The following is a 13,086-nucleotide window of genomic DNA, read 5'->3' on the forward strand; positions in this document are numbered from 1 at the left end:
AATTGAGGTTCCCTCCTTTCAGATAACTCTAGCTTGTGTCAAGTTGACATAAAGCTATCAAGCACAGAACACCAAGCTTGGAAATCTTTTTGAGGAATGTTCGTAAGAGCGTTCTAACTTCAAGTTGACTTTGCATTGCCACCAAGAAGTGCCATCTTGTTTGGTTTGGTTTCAATTTGCACTAATGGTAAAACTAAACTGCAAAATTGAATGTTTTTCTGGGATAATCTCACAGTACTTTATCATTTGCAAGGGTAGGGAATCATACAAAATAGTGGTCAATGGAAATTGTGACCTTGAAATAGTGTATATAGAATTTGTAATCATTTGCAAAAATATGCCACTCTTTGATCGAAATTCCATTAGACAGTTCCAAGTTATGTCCAGCAGACATTTTAATATAGGCTTAACCATATCTAAGAATGGATCTGTGAGATGGTTTAGTAGGGCAAAAGTACCAAGACAACCTGTGGACTCAAATTCCATCCTGAGAACCCATGTGGGAAAGGAGAGTGCTGAATCCTGAAAGTTCCCATGTCACATGTATTCACACACATACAAAAGTACACACACTAAACATAAATGCATGCATATTTATAATATATATATATATATAAATAAAATTGAGAGGGGGAGGAGAGAGAGATAGAGAAAGAGAATGAGAAAGAGAGACTGTGTGTGTGTGAGTGTGTGTGTGTGTGAAAGAGAGAGAGAGAGAGAGAGAGAGAGAGAGAGAGAGAGAGAGAGAGAGAGAGAGAGAGAGAGAGAGAGAGCGGAGGCCTCTTCAGATAAATAGCAGTACTTCTTCCTGCTCTGGCATCTTACAGAGAAGCCAGGGCTGGCCTGGAGTCTTTGACCTTTCTTGGGGTTGGGGTGGGGACAGTATCTCAGGGCTGCTCTCTTTTGTGATGTTCCCATCCCTTTCACAGGTACCACATACTCAGCATGCCACACTCTTCTGTCCTATACTTAAGGAAAAATTACCTCCACCTAGCCATGGGACCCAGACAGAAAACATAGCAACCATCTTGGATGACCCAAATTTCCAGTCTTTTTATCCTGTCACCAAATGAATCCCCTCTAGTTTCCCTTTTAACTATTTCTCATATCCACAAGCCAGCATACTGCATGATTAAGTTCAGAAATGCTTACAGTCTTTGCTTTCCATATGAGGGCACAAAACTGATCAGCCTTAAGAAGGAAGTTCTGATCCATGTTACAGGGTGAGTGAACCCTGAGGACATAGTATGCCAAATAAAAGCACTAAAGCCTAGTCACTAGAACACTAAGGATTACTACACAATGCTAAATCACTTATGAGTGCGTGCCCGCACATACACATGATTCTAGTTATATGAGTTACTTGGAATAGTCAAAACAACCCAGACAAAGTAGAATGATGGTTTCTAGGGTTTGGGGGGAAGAGAAAATAGAGTTATTATTTAATGGGACGGAGTTTTACTCCTACAAGGTAAAGGGAGAGTTTGGAGGTTTGTTGGTCTGGGTAGCTATATGGTATGAATGTGTCCAGGTCACTGAACTATGAATTGTATGTCATGGGCTTTATCACAATAAAAAATGGAAACATATTTTTTTACAAGTGTTGACATATAGTGAAGAGAAACCCCCTGTTATTAGTGCCATGGGCAACCTCCATGGCACCTGTAGAATTCCAAGAGCCCTGACTGCAGAGCATAGCTAAAGCGAAGAAGAGTACAGGAGAGGAGCAAGCTTTCACCCTGTAGTGGGAGGAGAGGGTCTCATCAGTGTGATGCCTTATTGTATTTAATCTGTGGTCTGGGTTCATTTTTATCCAATAGCCAATCTACAGTGTCACATGATTAACGTATTCATGGTTAGCAGACCAGAGCATCTGTAGATGCCAGCCTCCTCCTCAGACTCTTTAGTCTTAGCTGAGGTGAGAGCTCCTCCAGCAGGCCATTTTCTCAAGAGGTAAAAACCCGTTGAGGCATTTCTGCAACCACCCCGGAGACACCTGGTGGAGATTCCTGCCTCCTGGTCTCCTTCTCAAGAAGGGCAGTGTCTTTTTGCTGGGCTGGAGTCTTGTTTGAGGAAAGTGCTTCAGGGAGCGGATCCTAAAATGAAAGCACAAAGGAAAGAAGGTAGAGATTAAACATGGGAATAGCAAGAGCACACAACTGCTGTTTTTATGCCGGGCACCAGCAGAGAACAAAGCTGAAATCAACCTACTGCAAAGAACCGTGAGATCAAACCTGCTGGGATCAAAGTGGTCCCTAGGGACTCAGCAGCCTGCAGGGATAAAACCTTATACAGTGCTCTCTAGAGTCTCCGCAAAACATCAACCACAATGTTCTGCACACACAGAGAAATTACTAGATAACTGAAGAAGTAGAAGAACATGAGCCATTAACTTCAGAATGTCAAAGATGAAGGGAATAGCAGACAGAGACTTAAGAAGTCATTTAATATTTTCAAAATTGTATGGGAGAAACACAGATTTAATAAGTAAAAATTAATGTAGGTAGTCAAGAAAATGGAAACAGAGGAACTCCGGAGTTGAAAGGTATATCTGCACTAAAAAAATCATAGAGGGGTTGGGGAGGTGACTCAACCAATGGAGAACTTGCTGCGCACGCAGGAGGACCTGTTTGGTTTCCCCAAATGAAGTAAAGAACAACAAACAAAACAAAACAAAACAAAGGCATGATGTTGTGTGCTTGTAATCCCAGTGCTGGGGAAGCCAGCGCAGGCAGATCCCTGGGGCTAACTAGCCTGTCAGCCTAGCCTTAAAATACAAGATGGGGGCTAGACAGATGACTTAGTAGTTAAGAGAATTTGCTGCTCTTTCAGGGGACCTAGGTTTGGTTCCCAGAACCTACATGGATGCTCACGACTATCTGTAACTCTAATTTCAGGGGACCCAACACCCTCTTCTGGCCTTCATGTGTTCTGTATGCACACGGAACACATAAACACATTTATACAAACATTTATACACATAAAATAAATATAAATAAACCTTAAGGAACAAAAACAAAAGACAAGATGGATGAACTCTGACTTCCATATGAATACACACATACATAGCCACTTACACAAAAGATAGAGAAAATAATCATGAAAATTCCTAAATAGGATGCTGGCCATGGCAGAAGAAAGGTTTCATCATGACAACAGAGCAACAGAAATGATCCAATCTGAATCTGAGAAAAAAGCTGCTAAGAATAAGTGACTTAACTATTTAATGCTCAGCTCTAAAAGGGACGCCTAAATCACCTCGTCCAAGGCAGCAGAGCGGGGAGAAAGAACGTAAGATCAGAAAGAAGGTGTGAAACATTGCAGAAAGCTGTCTTCTGGGTATAGTATGCCCAGAATAAAATGATGAGAGGGTAGGAGAGATGACTTGGTGGGTAAGGCACCAGTTCCAAGAGCAAGCTAACTAGGTAGACTACCATATCAGCAAGCTCTCGGTTCAACTGAGCATTCCTGCCTTGATGAATGAGGTGGAGAGCACAGCCTCAGGTTCCCACACTCATGTGCACACATGTGTAGGTGTAAACACATACCACACACAAACATGTCTCACATACACATGAACACACACAAATCCAACACATGTAAAACCCAAAGAAACCCAAGTCCCTGTGATGTATGGGGTAATGCCTAAAAGTCTAACAATTCAGTTGCTGCCATCCATGGCTGAGGTAAGAACTCTTGGAACTGACGCTTGATGGGCTAATTCTACCCAGTCTTTGCATGGACACTCCAGAAGTCCATTCGACAGTGTGGACTGTTGAGAACATTAATTTAAGATGTGTTACATTCGTTCATGCTGTGGAATATTTGTTTAGTGATGCAAAAATGTGTTATACTTCTCTGATTAAAGAAAATTAACCCAGGGTCAGGAGGCTGTCAGCAACTAGCTGACAGAAAATGGTAGGGAGGAACCATGTATAGCTAGGGTTCTTAAGTGGGGGCTGAACGGAAGAATGCCTCTACACCTCCTTGCCTCATCTTTTCAAATTTGAGTGGGACATTAACCTACTTCTACAAGCAATATCCTATCTGAGGAACTCAAAAGACTCAGATCCAAGCACAGAGAGTTTTAAGAGAGACAATCGGAATGGCATCTCATGCCTTTTATGCCAGCACTAGGAAAGTTGAGGCTGGAGGATTGCTATGAGTTTAGGGTCATCCTGGGCTACCTTGAGAGTTCCAGGCTGAGTAATAGGACCCTGTTTCAAAAACTTCAAAACCAAAATGAACACCTCCCAAACCCAGACAAACAATGCAAACTAAACAAAAGCAAAACAAAAGATAAGAAGGAAAAATGAAAGTACATGCAAGGCATCGAGGAAACCACAGGCCAGCTGAGCTAGTGCCAAACTCATCTTAGGCCTGTCTGAAGCCAACTTTCCCACTACCAGTGGCGCAAAACGACCTGAAATCCCCACTAAATCATCCAGGATCCAGAACTTGCAATTTGTCTTATTTGCTGCCTCTCCAGCTCCTTGCCTCATCTTTTCAAATTTGAGTTGGACATTAACCCACTCCTGAGTCAGGGGGCCAGGTGAGTGATCCACTCATCATGGTTCAGTCTCAGGTTGTCCTCATCCCTTCTAACAAAGGGAATCACTGTCCGTGGCTACAGCTTGCCCACAAAGAGTTTCCAAAGGAAGGGTTTGCACAGCCCAGGCATCACTGGCTCTCCTTTCCCACTCTCCTTACAAGGGCCTCCGCTCACACCTGCAAAAACAATGGCACACTTTTTGTCTATCTAATCTTAGCTAGAGTACAGAAATCTAAGTGTAAAGGAAGCGTTCTATACAATAACATGTATATAGAATATAATATATTATAATGCAGCATAAAACACGGTGGTGCAGGGATTCATGCCTTACCTTCCGTATTTCTTTCTATTCACAAAACAGTGCTGGGAAGTGATTAACATGGACAGCAAGTAGTGAGGACTTTGCTTAATGTGCCTCATCTCCTCCATCTCTGTTGCTCAAAGAATGAACCCTGGAGGACAAATTCCTTTTCATGCATATCCAACCTTTAATATTGCAAAACGTGGCCAACTGCAAAGTTCAAGTCTCAGACCTACACAGTGGGGCTACACGGAAATATATTGCAGTATATTCAGCTGTGTTCACAGCTACTTCAGAGTGCATGGATTGGAGTCATGGGATTATCAAAATGTACTATCAAAATAACTTCCCGATGAGTGTGGTTGCTTGTGATTGCAATTCTTAGCACTTGGGAGGCTAAAGCAAGAAGACTGAAGTTCCTGGGCACATAGTGAATCTCTCTTCTCTATTCCCCCCATTCTCCTTCCTTCTCTCTCTCTCCCCCCTCTTCATTCTAAGGGATTGAACCCAACATGTGTACACACTAGCTGATTCTCTAATGATGTGGGATGCCCTTCTGCATATGTGTTGCTTTTATTGGTTGATGAATAAAGCTGTTTTAGCCAGTGGTTTAGCAGAGTAAAAACCAAGTGGGAAATGCAAACAGAGATATATTGAGAGAGTAGGCAGAGACAAGGAGACACCATGTAGCTGCCTAAGGAGCAAAATGCTGTGGGAACCATACTTGTAGGCCACAGCTTTGTGGTGATACATAGATTAATAGAAATGGGTTAATTTAGATGTAAGAGCTAGCTAGGAGTATGCCTAAGCTATTGGTCAAACAGTGTTGTAATTAATACAGTTTTTGTGTGATTATTCTGGTCTGGGAGGCCGGGAAAAGAACATGCAGTTTCCATTTACACTGAGTGAAATGGTCTCAGCTCTTCTTTAGGATTTTTATTTGCCAAGGCTGGCCCTGAATTTAGCATGTAGCTCAGATTTCTAAATCTGGTGTGCCTTCCTTTCAATTTATTGACAAGACAGTCAGACTTACAAATAAGCCTACTGGTTATGAGAGTACATTAGATTGCTGACTATCTTAGCATCAAATGTAAACAAGCCCTGTGTCTTCCAGGTTGGTTTTGGGACAGCAAAGCCGGAACATGTAGATGACTTCACTAAGGACATTAAGGACATATTGATGATGAAGAAGACATCTAGTTCAATTCCAGGTGAGAGAGTTCTCTAGCCAGATGTAAACTCGTGCAATCTCTAGGAGTTTGTAGAAAAGATGGTGGGAGACTAATGTTCTGCTTGTGAAACCAAGGAAGACAGAGTGGCTTTCAATTGTTTGGAGTTGATAACTGAGGTTTGTATTCTATCATAGAGGGCACACTTGATGCTTGACACAGAAATAATCCTAATCTAAAGGTAAAAGGCTAAGTAGATACTATATCTAATATATGCATTGAGAATTATATTTGGTTTCTGAAAAATATGGAATAATATAAAAGGGCTCCACGAAATAAAAATAAAAAATAAAATATTAAGTTTTGAAAGCCAGTCATATTAATGACATTTTTTGAAATCTAAAATAAACCTGTTTGTTTTACACTTCATTTTTCTATTGTCAAGTATGGACAAGCTGTCAGTGAGACTGGCCTAACGTGCAACTGTGAGGGAGAAGCAGGCCAAGGGTGGCCTTGGTGGGCTTTGTCCAGTGCTAGGTGCCTTCAGGATTCCTGGAGCCTCTGCCTCATTCTTCCCTCCTACCTGGTGACACTTTTCACACTTCTGTTGAGGCTGATATTCCTCTTGTTTCTGCATTTGGGTCATTTTCACTTTCTGGAGGCTGTCATACTCCTCTTTTAGCTGTAGCTCTTCTTGCTTTTCCTGGGGTAATATGACAGAGACAAATAAGGCCATATCCCTCAGAAACCCTCCCTCACCTGAGATTGGCCTCCATCGCTACCAGGCTCAGTGAACTTCTCATTAGAAGGATTGATTAGCCAGTAACTCCAAACCCAACTCTACCATCCTTTGAGCTCGATTCCCTCCTTAACCCTCAGAGTCCTCATACATCAGAAGTAGTTGGGACTAAGCAATCCTCACAAAGTGGATGAACCAAGAAATCTAGGACAGCTCAGGACTCTGCCTTAGATTTCAAGCTTGTTCTGAGCAAGCCACCCCCTCCCCAAGCAGGCCCAGTTCACAAACACACCTTTTCTTTAGCGTTGGTCACATCCCTATAGTGGTAAAGCCAATGAGCCAAGTACTCTATTGGGTCACTGGGCCGCACTCTTGCCACCTCTGCCAGTGCCTGGGTCAGGCTGTTTCCAAAGCACTTCTTCAGGTAGGCAGTTTCCATGCCGGGGACCTGGGAAGCATCAAATCAAATACTCTGGGTTACAAATGTGATCTAACTTTTTAAATTGACCCATTCGAACTGGAGAGTTGGCTCAGAGGTTAAGAACACTGTCTGCTCTTCCAGGGGTACTGAGTTCAATTCCCAGCAACCACATGGAGGCTCACAACCATCTATAGTGAGATCTGGTGCCCACTTCTGGCATGTAGGGATACATGTAGTCAGAACACTATACATAATAAATAAAAAAATCTTTAAAAAATGGATCCATTCTAACAAACATGAGGTATTTTTGGATCACACTTATGGTAGTTTTCCATTACAGTGACCTATTATTTGAGATCATCAACTAAAGAAGGAAAGGGTTTTTTTTTGGCTCTATGACCATTTGGTCCCATCACGCTGGGCCTTTAATAAGGCCAAACATTGTAAGAGAAGGTGCACAGTGTGTAAGAGTAGCTCACTTCAGGAAGAGCGGGAGGGAAGGAAGGAAGGAAGGAAGGAAGGAAGGAAGGAGAAAAAAGGAAGAGAGAAACACACGCTTCCACCCCACATACAAGGAAGGAGAGAGAGAGAGAGAGAGAGAGAGAGAGAGAGAGAGAGAGAGAGAGAGAGAGAGAGAGGCTACTTTCCAAGGGTGTGACCTTAATGACCTAACTGCCTTCTGAAGAGGGATACTAAAAAAGAAATCCTACACTAGCTCAGAATTTAGTATAATAAAAGGTTATTTATTTAGAGGAAGACTCACAGATCAAATCCTCTGCTCGAATAGGGAACAGCAACTGAATCCAGGAGCCGGAAAAGAGAGGCCAGAGGCACATTTTACAGTAGCATATATAGTATATGAGGCCACACCCAAGTGGGTGGGCAACTTAAAGGCTACTGACTGTAGGAATTCCTACACTATCGTTCTACTAGGCTCCACCTCTTACAGACTCTACCATTTCCCAATGTTGCCACAGCCCCACAAATAAGCCGTTAGCATAAGACTGTTTGGGGGATATTTAAGATCTGAATCACAACACTCTGCCCCGGCTCCCAAAGGTGAGTACTTACCCCACCATAAAACATATATTCAGTGCCGGGCGATGGTGGCGCTCGCCTTTAGTCCCAGCACTCGGGAGGCAGGGGCAGGCGGATCTCTGTGAGTTCGAGACCAGTCTGGTCTACAAGAGCTAGTTCCAGGACAGGCTCCAAAGCCACAGAGAAACCCTGTCTCAAAAAACCAAAAAAAAAAAAAAACCCCCCAAAACAAAAACATATATTCAGTATATGATATATATTCAGTATGAGGTATATATTCAGCATATGATATATATTCAGTATATAATATATATTCAGTGTATGATATTCAGTATACAATATATATTCAGTATGTGATATATATTCAGTGTGTGATATATATTCAGTATATGATATATATTCAGTGTATGATATTCAGTATATGATATATATTTAGTAAGTGATATATATTCAGTATGAGATGTATATTCAGTGTATGATATATATTCAGTATATCTTCAAGAGTCCCTGAAGTCTTATGTTGTTGATTTGGGTTCTGGTTTTGAGACAGGTTTTTGTAGTATGGCCCAAGCTGGCCTTGAACTTGCCATCCTGCCTCAGTCCTCTGAGTGATGGGACTACAAGCATGTACGACTGTGCCTGGCACTGAGTCTTTAATCGTCCCAGAACTATTCAAAAGTCAAAGTCCCGAGTCTCCTGTGAGACTCTGTGGAAATCAAGAGAAGTGGGTCAAGGTGGCACATGTCTGCAGTCCTGACCTTCATGAGGCTGAGGCAAGAGGATCAAGAACTAGATGTAGCAGAGAAGCTTCTCCCTGCAGTGGACAGCAGTTCATATAGGCTCCTAACTGGTCCAAGTGCTGAGAATAAGTGTCTACTGAGTGTTCAGCCCTAAATGGGACATCTGTATCAACCCTAGAGTTCAAGGAATATCATAGAAGAGGGATGGAAAGAGTGTAAGAACTAGAGGGTGGGAATGGGTGCTGTGAAATGCTCTCTTCGTTATATGGCATGGCATAAACTCGTTGCAGCTCTAGCTACCTATACAAGATCAAATTAGTACAATCGGCCACCACTCTAACAGGCAGCACTAATTAGTCTCAGTGTATTAACTAAATAGTGAGAAGAGAGAGAAGAGAAAACAACTGCCTTGGAGGCCCATTTGAGGAGTGGGAGGATGAATCTGGGCTGGATGTGATCAATGTATTGATTAGATGTGTGAGATATCTAAGGAATAAATAAATAATATCCCATTAAAAAGGCAAAGAATTTGAAGCCAGGTTGAACAAAAAAATGGGACCCTGTCTCAAAAAAAATTAAAAGAGCAAGTTAGCAAGTCAGTAATACATATTTCTAAGAAACAATGGAGGTGAATGATGCTGATGAGGACCCAAAATTCCAGTTACTTAGGAGTCCAGGGCCAAAAGATTGAAAGTTCAAGGCCTTCTGGGTAGCAGACCAAGTTCAAGTCCCTTGGCATCTTAGCTAGACCCTTTTTCAAAATGGAGCATTCTTAGAGGGTTAGAGGTATAATTCCATGGAAAAGTACTCGTTTAGCATACACAAGGCCCTGGGTTTAATTCTCAATACTACAAAAAGAGCAAGAGGAGGAGGAAGAGGGGAAGAGGGAAAAGGGTAGATGCAGTTGCATAGAAAAACATTTCTACTCCTAAAGGATAAAATAGACGAAGGAGAAATATGACTACAGCAAGATCAAAGCCCAGCAGAACAAACATTAAATTGTGTAACTCCATATCTACTAGCAGAGTAGCATTATATGGGCTGTAAGTGCTGGGCGGACTCTTGCATACCTGGCTGGCAGCAGTCTACATAGCCTCTCTCTGGGGCTAGCTCTGCTGTGCACATTTCTGGTATCTCTAACTTTCTGGGCCCTCTCTTGGGGCTTTGGGTTCACTACACAGCTTCAGATTCTGTCCATGCAGGAGCTGCCTGCAGGGATTCTGTCACACACTGCCTGATCTTCCAGAGCTTCCTTTGGGATTTAAGTGGAAGCCTTCATGATGCCATCGTTCATCTTTTCTGTGTGCCTGAAAGAACAGCAGGGCATGGCCAACGATAGCATGAGCAGTAGTTGGGCCTACTTGGACCATAGATGCAGAAGTTTCTGAATGTCTGGATGGCTAAATACAGGGAAAGGAGCCCAGGGAAAGCAATTACCTGGGTATTTCTGAGCTCCCAGAGTCCTCTAGGTCCTCTTGTCAATCAAGTCTTAAATCTGTTATGGATAGGAACTTGTTGGCTCTTGAGATGCCCTCAAGGGATCTGTTCAACTATGCTGATGTGAGATATCCGATTATGTCTTCTCTTCCTTTGATGTGTATGTGGAGGGGGGTGCAGTTGAGACTGGGTCTATGTAGAACAAGGCCTCAAACTCTTAGAGATCTACCCACCTCAGCCTCTTGAGTGCTAGGATTAAAGACAAGCCTCATTGCATCCATGATGTAACTATCCTTGGCAATTATGTCCTCCTTGGATGTGATCATAGAGATACTCCTCAAATTGCAAGTTTTTCAAATCCTTCTACTCTGCTCTTTATTCCCACATCTCATGTTAAATCTGGTGAAAAGCAGCCAGCAATGATTGGCCTGAATGCTGTACTGTCCAGCAATGTGTCCTGCCAGGTTATCCTTACCTTTAATTTAGTCTCACGGAAAATCTCAGGGCATGGACCAACCACGGACAAGAAGTTTGCCAGAATACAGCACAAAGGGCCTCTCGTCAGCTTTCAATAGAATCCTCATCTCTCTCTGAATTGGCTTGAGCCTCTCCATACACTCCACATATGTCCTATGTTTCACATCCTTATTGTCAGGTCCAGAGGAAAGAAACTCCACTTCCCCAAAGGCAGAGGGAGAAATGCCTATCTGTGGGGTCTATTAGCATTCCAAAGTGTATGCTGGCCTTCAGGCTCCCTCAGTATCCCAGGGGTTTATTGCACATTTCAAAGTCCACGCTAGCATCCTAGCTCTTCTCACCTCTTGCCCTACACCGAATTCTCCTAGCTCACTGGCTTCCCTCCCCCAAGTATTCATTCTTCTTGTAGCCCCACTATTTTGTCTATGTGTTCTCTCCTCCCTCCACCCTCTCTCTGTCTCCCCCCCCCCAATCTCTTTTCCTCTGTCTCCATGTTCCTGCTTCTCTTATGGTCAGGTCTAGTCCACTGGCCATTTTTCTCTGCTCTGGCTATTCTCTCTCTCCCATCTACAAGAAACCTTCCTCTTAACCATTCCATCAAGTGGTCATATCATCAGTTTACATACTTCTTGGTACTCTGGTCTTGAGCTCTTGCCAGAACTGCCTGTCAAGTTCTGTGTATAGCAGTGTAGGCCTGTTTCTCCAAAAATTTGAAAGGCTTTTATTGGAGATATGAACTGTGAACAGCCAGAGCTGGAAGAGTGGGAAGGGGGTAGGGGAGTGGGGGTTGGGGGCAAAGAACAAAGTAGAACATGACCAGCAAACTGAACCTGACCAGGAGAAAGAGAAGCAGGAGCAGAGCAGGGGAAGGGGTATGGGGGGGACAGAGAGCGTATCGAAAATAGCAGAATTAGAAGAAGAACGTATAGCTGGGTGGAGGGAAGCCCATGTGTTGGAGGGGGTTTAGGGTTGGGAAGGAGGTGAGAAGAGCTACTTTGGAATAGGTACCTGTGATACAAATGGGAAAGGAGAGGGAGAGGACAGCACTCACTTTATGCCAATAGGCACTACAGGTAGCTTCCCCCAAGGATACCGGAAATGTAGAGGGGAACCAGCACTGGCTTCAAAAGTTCCTGAGGAATGCTGGCTTTTATTTAGCCATCAGAAGTCCTCCTATGGTGCTAGTTGAGCCCATTTCTGGATATTTGGACTGCCTTTTGGCGTTTGGGGGAATTGCAAGCCTTTAGCATGTAGCTTTTGGGGGTCATTTAAGATCCAATCATAACACTACCTTTCTTAGAAGAACCAACCAAATCACACTTGCCAATAGCTGTTACAGTCACGTGGGCTTCTTTCCTGAGGCCTCCCAGTTGGAATATGTCAGACCATGAGTCCAGGTGGTTATTAGTCTTGAGAGGGCTTGGGCCTTGATTAGTTAAGGAGGGGTGTGAAAGTTTTTTAACTAACCCACATATATTTGCCCCTAAGTGCAGAGAAACTCTGGGTAAAAGCAAGCTGTGCTATTGTGAGGTTGGGAGCTAGTCTATGACATAGACAGCAGAGGCTCATTTACTTTACAGGGAGCGAGAAGGAAGAAAGCGGATGGGCCCATCTCACAGCTGACACACTATCCCACAGCATCACTTTTAGTGGAGATGATGCTCGAGATTTCCTAATAGGTGTCAAGAGTGGCAGATAATGCAGCCGGAGACCAAATGCCGCATTAGGAGCAACGGTAAACCAGAGCAGAGCCACAGCAGCGCAAACACCTGTACCAGGCCTGGTGTTGCCACTTGCAGCTGTGCGATCTTCAGCAAGTTGCTTGTTGTCAGGGTCTTGGTGTCCTTTGGAAAACAGAAACAGAATACATTCCTCATAATATTGAAAGGAAACATTGAGCTATTAATCACATGAAAGATTCCTAGCCTGGCACACAACAAGAATTTAATAAACACAAGCTATTATGGAACAAGACTGTCAATACAGCCTTAGCACCCAGTCTCCATATTCCCATTTTTCTTTTAGCTTAAGTATGGATAAGTAGACATATTGTTATAGAAAACATTTATGTTTTCTACCCCTCACTACTATCATAGTCTGGGAAACCCAAACATTCTAGAGGCAGTGAGCCTCTGGGAATTGTATCTATTTATCTCTTTCTCCTTTAAAAAATGAGACAAAGTCTCACTATGGGTAGGCTAGCCTGCAGCTC

At 43.1% G+C, this 13,086-nt stretch overlaps 2 protein-coding genes across 8 annotated transcripts in view; one reads left to right on the forward strand and one right to left on the reverse strand.

Moving 5' to 3' along the window:
- Nucleotides 1-377: 377 nt before the first annotated feature.
- Nucleotides 378-13,086, reverse strand: part of Dydc2 (DPY30 domain containing 2) — a 37,121-nt gene continuing 24,412 nt past the window's right edge. For 3 of the 7 annotated variants that reach the window (XM_038349956.1, XM_038349959.1, XM_038349960.1), the window contains 4 exons: nt 12,644-12,718; nt 7,054-7,209; nt 6,606-6,725; nt 378-2,096 (listed from right to left, as the gene is read on the reverse strand). In XM_038349956.1, coding sequence (XP_038205884.1) covers nt 1,947-2,096; nt 6,606-6,725; nt 7,054-7,200 — 417 coding nt within the window. In that variant the 5' untranslated portion in view covers nt 7,201-7,209; nt 12,644-12,718 and the 3' untranslated portion in view covers nt 378-1,946. The other 4 variants (XM_038349958.1, XM_038349961.1, XM_038349955.1 and 1 more) reach the window with 3 other exon arrangements.
- The window catches only part of Dydc1 (DPY30 domain containing 1), a 24,526-nt gene continuing 17,430 nt past the window's right edge, over nt 5,991-13,086 (forward strand). The window contains exon 1 of the mRNA XM_038349950.1: nt 5,991-6,064. The gene's annotated coding sequence lies outside the window, so the exon portion shown is untranslated. The remainder of the gene's footprint in view (nt 6,065-13,086) is intronic.

The sequence above is a fragment of the Arvicola amphibius genome, chromosome 12, assembly GCF_903992535.2.
Source record: "Arvicola amphibius chromosome 12, mArvAmp1.2, whole genome shotgun sequence".
NCBI classification, from domain to species: Eukaryota; Metazoa; Chordata; class Mammalia; order Rodentia; family Cricetidae; genus Arvicola; species Arvicola amphibius.